Raw genomic sequence first — 6,647 nt, 5'->3', positions numbered from 1 at the left:
CATTGTTCACGGGACTACGAGGGTTGACAAGATGAAGCTACATTGGACATCACATAGCGAGCATTACGGAATAGATACTAGATATCTTGACCAGAGAACTGACCAACGAAAGTTGATCAGGTATTGTTGGTAACGAACAGTGTCCATGGCCCGGATATTCGGCGACTCGTGCACACTAGACAGATTAAGATTCCAGATTCAGATTCCACACTATACGATCTAGAACTTTATTTAGTACGTCACCTCCCTTATACTAGTGCCTTAACACATTTACTTAGAATAAACTTTTGTAACTTTATGACATTTTGTTCTCTACTTTCATACACTAACTTGTAAACAAACGCTGTGTTATAAATTTTACGTTTCATTTCCTACAGGAAATTACATTTCTAAAGGACATTATTTTTATCGAATGAATGAGCACTAGAAACGTCATTCTATAACATAGCATATGGACATTTGATTGCTCCAAATGGTCAGTAAGTTCCACGTTGACATATTGAGAATCTAAATGGAATATGACGTCAGAATGGTCGTGTTTGCAATTTTGCGTATATGAAAGGTGAAGATAACGAACAATGATCAATCTCATAACCCCAATAAGCAATGCAAAATAGATAATTGGGCAAACACGGACCCCTGGATTTACCAGTGGTAAAACATGAAGGGGTAAACGCTTTACGCCAATATACATGTACATCATCATAAAGCGCCTTATTAAAACGCTTTACGCCAATATACATGTACATCATCATAAAGCGCCTCATTAAAACGCTTTACGCCAATATACATGTGCATCATCATAAAGCGCCTCATTAAAACGCTTTACGCCAATATACATGTACATCATCATAAAGCGCCTCATTAAAACGCTTTACGCCAATATACATGTACATCATCATGAATTGACTCATTAAAACGCTTTACGCCAGTATACATGTACATCATCATAAAGCGCCTCATTAAAACGCTTCATGAGAAGTATTCTGAAGTGAGTCGTCGCAGTTTGTACTCTCAAGCATTTTCAAAATGAAATTAAATTTTTGAATTTACATTTTAATTTAATTTTTGACGGAATCCCTCTGTGTTAAAATGGATGTACCTCATTTACCAAGATTCTTACAAGTACTGCTCACAACTGCATCGCTTTCATGAATAGATATATAGATATCATTACAATTTGTTAAGAAAATAGAAATGTAAATATTACAAACCATCAACATTTCAGTCAGTTAATCAAATAGAAATCAGAGGTTACATGCTTCAATCTAAATTCGCGTATTTCAAAGTCGATATATGTAACCTATACTCCTATCAACGATTTTTCTACGTGATAGAAGCGGTCTTGTCGGATCACGGAGTCATTCGGCAATAAATCGGATGTCGATTCGATATGCATGTATCCCAGTGAACTCGAGATAAAAAAAAACCCCAGAGTTTTCTATATCTGCTTTGTACTAAAATATTTTATTGAATATAGATGTCAATGGCAAACTAATAACTCAACTTTATAACAAATGGGTTGATTTCAGTTTCTCAATCGTCAACTTTCCATATCTATATAGCAATATTCCATTATCATCTGCATATGGTGTTTATCTCTCTCAACTGATTCAATACACAAGAGCTTGTAGTGCGTATGATCAGATTTTAAATCTAGGCAGGCTACTGACAAAGAAGTTGATGTGATAAGGGTTTGAACAGTATCGATTGAAGTCAGCATTTAAAGCCTACATTTCGCAAATTCTATTTGTCATTATAACGATCATGTTTGCCAATACAACCTGTCATTGATTGAAATGCTGTCTCATATGCGTGTTTCATATCAATTGTTAAGGTGGTCTTTACACACTACAGATTACTCCGTTTATATTACCTAATCAAGACATAGAGCTCACGGCGGGTGTGAACGGTCGACAGGGAAAGCTTACTCATCCTAGGTACCTGACCCCACCTCTGGTATATCCTGAGTTCCGCGTTTGTCCAACTCTTAATTTTACATTCCTTATGAAAGGTGAAGATAACTAACAGTGATCAATCTCATAGTGGTGAAAGTTGACCACTAGAATCCCATCCTCAAAATTGCAGTCCCCATGGTAGGGATCTTAGATGCTTCCGAATCCGATGTTTATATTCACTTAGATGAGTAAAAATCGGAGGGGCGGGTCGCCAAACCACAAAGGGGTACCATCACCGTTTTTTCACATTGATGGCAGCCAGTTTACCAATAGACCCTGCCTTCTAATTTTCAGTTCACGGGGTAGGTGTCCTCGATGTTTCCAAATCCGATGTTTATTCGCCACGTATGCAATGAGTAAAAGATGGAGGGACGAATCTCCAAAACAGGAGAGGGTACCATCGCCATTTCATTTCAAAGCGGGGGTAGTTGACCACTAGAACTGCAACTTCAAATTTCAGTCTGTATTTCTATTTCATGCATATATAAATTTTAATTGCGACCTACCATCTAGAATGTAGTTCACTATTGAATTGCGAAATGCAAACTGCAAAAGTTCTGCTTTCGAAATCTAATTTCCCTTTTGACAGGCTATTATGTACTTTTTCCGCTTTGTTGGATAACGTACTGTATGGATAATTAGGATTGGTATGAAATAGAGCATGAAACTTCCGTATGTAAAGTATCGATATCATTGTTGATTTAAAGCACCATGTTCACCACACAAGAAAAATTGACGACCATAGCTCTATTTTTTCTTATTATTGGATTTCTGTTCACTACTGTGGCATTTTCGACCACGGGTTGGTTGGAACTACTTCACAAAGGTCGTAAATTCCACATTGGTTTGTGGCGAGTTTGTGAACGGCGGTGTTACAACCTTGATGGGATAGTATTAAGTAAGTATGTGTCAGAGGTACTTTCTGTTTGTTCAAAGTTATTAATAACATGTTATCATCGATAAATTTAGAAATGACGAGGTATTGTGCGAGTCTTAAGATTTCAGAAAATTGTAGGTTTATCGCAACATCTGACTTAAACCATGTTTTGTATATAAAGTATATACTTCTAAGTACTAGAACATACACTGTTATACAGGAGTCGAACCTGACCCCCCCCCCCCCAATACACCTCGGTCACTCATATAGAAAGTATAGGTTAATTGTAGCATCTAAAGCAAGTCTGATTGAATGGGGTGTTGCTAAAACGCGGAACGGAAAACAGAACGGAAAATATTGTATGCAATGATGTTATTTTGAAAAAATCGCAAGGCTTATTATGAAAAGAGAAATTACAGAGAGAACGGGTAGTCATCCTCGGAATCCACCTTTCATACACCTCATTCTAATGCAAATACATTTTTTAAAAATTATTTCGACAAATATTAAGCAAACGCCTGTGGGTACCCCCACTTCCTGGCTTTTCCATCTTCTACCCCCGCCCCCCTGATTGTAACAGTATGTTGTTTCACCAATGAAATAAAAATAGATATACTGAAAAAGACTTGGATTATAATTTGAAGGGACATGGACACGATTTGAGATGAAAATTTTCAAATCTTATTTTTCCATTTTTAATGTTTAGATTGGTTAATTAAGATATTCCTAATGGTCAGCAAAACTTTTAATGTCAGTTGTCGAGGTATATGGGAGATATAGAGCTCACAATTCTTTGAAATGTAAACAAGGCCCGTGCCATGTTTTTGTTTGTATTGGTTAAATATAACAGGAAAGGTTTTGATTAAAGCAGATTTTTTTTTCAATTTACAACTTAATTCTAAATACAATGAAATAGTTTATAGTGTTTGACACGCCTCATTTTGTTTAAAACATGCTATTTTCTATTAAGTAATCTATTTGCAAAGAAATACATGGCACGAGTCTTGTTTACATAACAAAGAATTGTGAGTCCTGTATCTCACTTGTAACTCAAAAACTGATGTTAAAATTTAAGTTGATCATTAAAAATACTTTAGTTTAACATTAAAAACTAGAAAAATAGAAAAATAAAACTTGAAAAATTACAGCTCAAATCCGAGAAAATACTCGTATGGTGACGTCACCATTGCCGGTGAAGGGCTGCAAAATTCAGGCCTACGCTCGGCGCTTATGTCTTTGAGCAGGGAGGTATCTTTATCGTGCAACACCTGCTGTGAAATAGGGCCTCAGTTTTTGCGGTCTCACTTGAAGGACCGCCCCATTTAGTCGCCTCTTACTGCAAGCAAGGGTTACTGAGGACCTACAGGATCCCTTTCATATGGTCTTTCGGGTCTTTCTAAGAGGTCCGTCGGTTAACATCAAACATTGTTTGAAGAAGGCCGTGTTTAGGACAGTAGAAAACAAGAGCATGTGAAACATCTTATTTGATCTGAGATAACTGCTGAGGTGCGAGTACAAATACCCAACACAAATCAGTCTATAACAAAGTTTAACTTTACAAGGAATTCAAATTTATACAAGTGTTCATTGAAATTTGATCTTTGTTTTTATTTTATTTTTATTATTTATTCATTTGCTTTTACTCTGGAATATGAAAACCATATTGAACATCTACAAGTGATGGCTAAAGGATTTTTTTCTACCTTTTGAAATAACAAAGAAATTCCAATAACAAGACAGAGTAGTAGACAGGGCTGGAAAACATTGTAAGGACATTTCCAATTTGCGTTGTTTCAAGCTTTTGAAGATTTTTTGTTGTGTTTCGAGGTTTCCCATTCATCGTTTATGTATAAACGAGAGCATGTTCTCGTTCAATTCTTTAATCTAGGGAGACTACTGACAAACAAGTTGATGTTACAGGAGTTTCAACAATCCCTTTTGAGGTCAGCATTTCGTAAATTTCATGGTCGTTATAATAATCTTATTTGCAAACACAACCTGCAGTTAGGTTGAATGCTGTCTGATGTGTTTCATATCAATACGGAAGTTCCGAGTTCCCCAAGAGTTATTTCCCTTTGTCGAACTCTTCCGTAAATTATGACGTAAAATATGATGACAATGGGTACAGTTGCTAATTACTATCGTTGTTTTATTTCTTAAAAGATGATATCCAGAGTTTCTGAGACCATCCTATCTCAGGGAAAAGGCAACTTTAGTGAGTTCATGAGTATTGGATAACAAAATGGCTCAAACAAATATTGTTAATTGCCATCTTTCTTTGATAAAAGCGTCACTCATGTAGAAGAGGAAACGAATAATGATCCAATAGCCAATTTGATGATCTTATTCAAACAGATTATGCTTGATATGGCCAGAATATGCATACCAGTGATTGATATAAACAAAAGTTACGCTTTCATTACATTAATCGTACGTAATCGTTATGTACAATGCCAGTCTATGATATAATGTATACATTGTGTACCCACCATACGTCATAAAATGCGAAAGAGTTCGACAAAGGGAAATAATTTTTGGGTAACTAGGAACTTGCGTATTGTCAGGCTGTTCTTGACATACCGATTTTGACTACGGATTACTCCGTTCACCTGATCAAGGTAGAGAACTCACGACGGATTCAACAGGAAATGCTTACTCCTCCTAGGCACCTGATCCCACTTCTGGTATATCCTGGGGTCCACGTTTTCCCAACTCTTAATTTTAATTTTTATCACTATTCGTTATCTTCACCTTTTCAGCTACACATGTTTAGGTTAAATGAAAGGTAATATCTAGTCATGTGGGTATATTTTTTTTTACAGATTGATGGGGTTATGTGCAGACCACTGGCTGTTTGGGATTGGTAGGAACACTGTGTGCTACCATTTTCACTGCTCTGTGTATCTATGTAGAGCGGTTTCAGTGGAACAACAAACTCCTTAGATTCGCAGCCATCGTGACCATACTAACATGTAGATAACTAAATTATAAGTAACTTTCAATATCAAAAGTTACTTTCAATTCAATATCTTGAGCTAAATTATCATAAGAACTAAACAAAATTTCAAAGTACCAATATATCATCGGAGGATGAATTAACTCGTGCATTAATGTTTGACTTATCAATTATGATTAATCTTGAATGGTTTATGATGATAATTTTGTATTTGATATTTCAGGGATAATGGAAGTCTCGGGATGCGTGACGTTTGTTGTGTCGTGGATACGTACATCGCCTGACTATGGAGCGAATGATGATCTTTTTTATCTTGGACTACCCACACTGACCACTGACAGAACGGACTTGTCCTATAGTTTAGTTTTTGCCATTCTTGGTGCTCAATTAACTCTTGTTGGCGGCATAATGTTATTTCACGTGCTGCAGAAGATAGAAGAATGTTCAAAAGAAACGATTCGTGAGGGATCTGGGTCCACTTCCTTTACACCCGAAACACGAGCATCATGAATCACAACCGAGTGGCTTTCATATCGTTAACATGAACCAAATCCCTTAACTGTCAAAACATCGCCGTTGAGCCTACTTATAGTAGAGTGCCATTAGAAATGAAAACATTTTATGGAATTGTGATTTTCATGTTGAAAAAATAAAGCAGATTTATTTAATATTTCTTGATAGCAAAGTTAATGCCCAGTAAAATGTTTCTAAACCTTAGGAGGAATTTTATGCCAAGCATGGGCATGAAAGGTGAAGATAACGAACAATGATCAATCTCATAACTCCTATAAGCAATACGAAATAGAGAGTTGGACAAACACGGACCCCTGGATAAACCAGAGGTAGGATCATGTGT

At 36.3% G+C, this 6,647-nt stretch overlaps 1 protein-coding gene across 5 annotated transcripts; it reads left to right on the top strand.

Moving 5' to 3' along the window:
* Window positions 1-1,550: 1,550 nt before the first annotated feature.
* On the top strand, window positions 1,551-6,464 carry LOC130054833 (uncharacterized). 5 transcript variants are annotated; one of them, XR_008803163.1, is made up of 3 exons: window positions 1,554-2,856; window positions 5,658-5,698; window positions 6,015-6,464. XR_008803163.1 is itself a non-coding variant. In XM_056165748.1 (3 exons), exons 1-3 carry the CDS (start codon window positions 2,670-2,672, stop codon window positions 6,299-6,301), a joined length of 519 nt encoding a protein of 172 aa, XP_056021723.1. In that variant the 5' UTR covers window positions 1,623-2,669; the 3' UTR covers window positions 6,302-6,464. The 5 variants fall into 5 exon arrangements, 1 of the variants encoding a protein (XP_056021723.1); XR_008803162.1 differs by having other exon boundaries at window positions 1,596-2,860; window positions 5,658-5,807; XM_056165748.1 differs by having other exon boundaries at window positions 1,623-2,860.
* The last annotated feature ends 183 nt before the right edge of the window (window positions 6,465-6,647 follow it).

The sequence above is a fragment of the Ostrea edulis genome, chromosome 5, assembly GCF_947568905.1.
Source record: "Ostrea edulis chromosome 5, xbOstEdul1.1, whole genome shotgun sequence".
Classification (NCBI taxonomy): Eukaryota; Metazoa; Mollusca; class Bivalvia; order Ostreida; family Ostreidae; genus Ostrea; species Ostrea edulis.
Note: the sequence above shows the minus strand (reverse complement) of the source record. Positions and strands in the feature narration are given on the sequence as shown.

What these genes read in the sequence shown, in the direction of transcription:
- LOC130054833 (XM_056165748.1), top strand. Translation starts at nt 2,670, where the DNA reads ATGTTCACCACACAAGAAAAATTGACGACCATAGCTCTATTTTTTCTT. An exon ending in GATGGGATAGTATTAAGTAA is followed by an intron (nt 2,861 to 5,657) that starts GTATGTGTCAGA and finishes TTTTTTTTACAG; the next exon opens with ATTGATGGGGTTATGTGCAG. An exon ending in CCACTGGCTGTTTGGGATTG is followed by an intron (nt 5,699 to 6,014) that starts GTAGGAACACTG and finishes TTGATATTTCAG; the next exon opens with GGATAATGGAAGTCTCGGGA.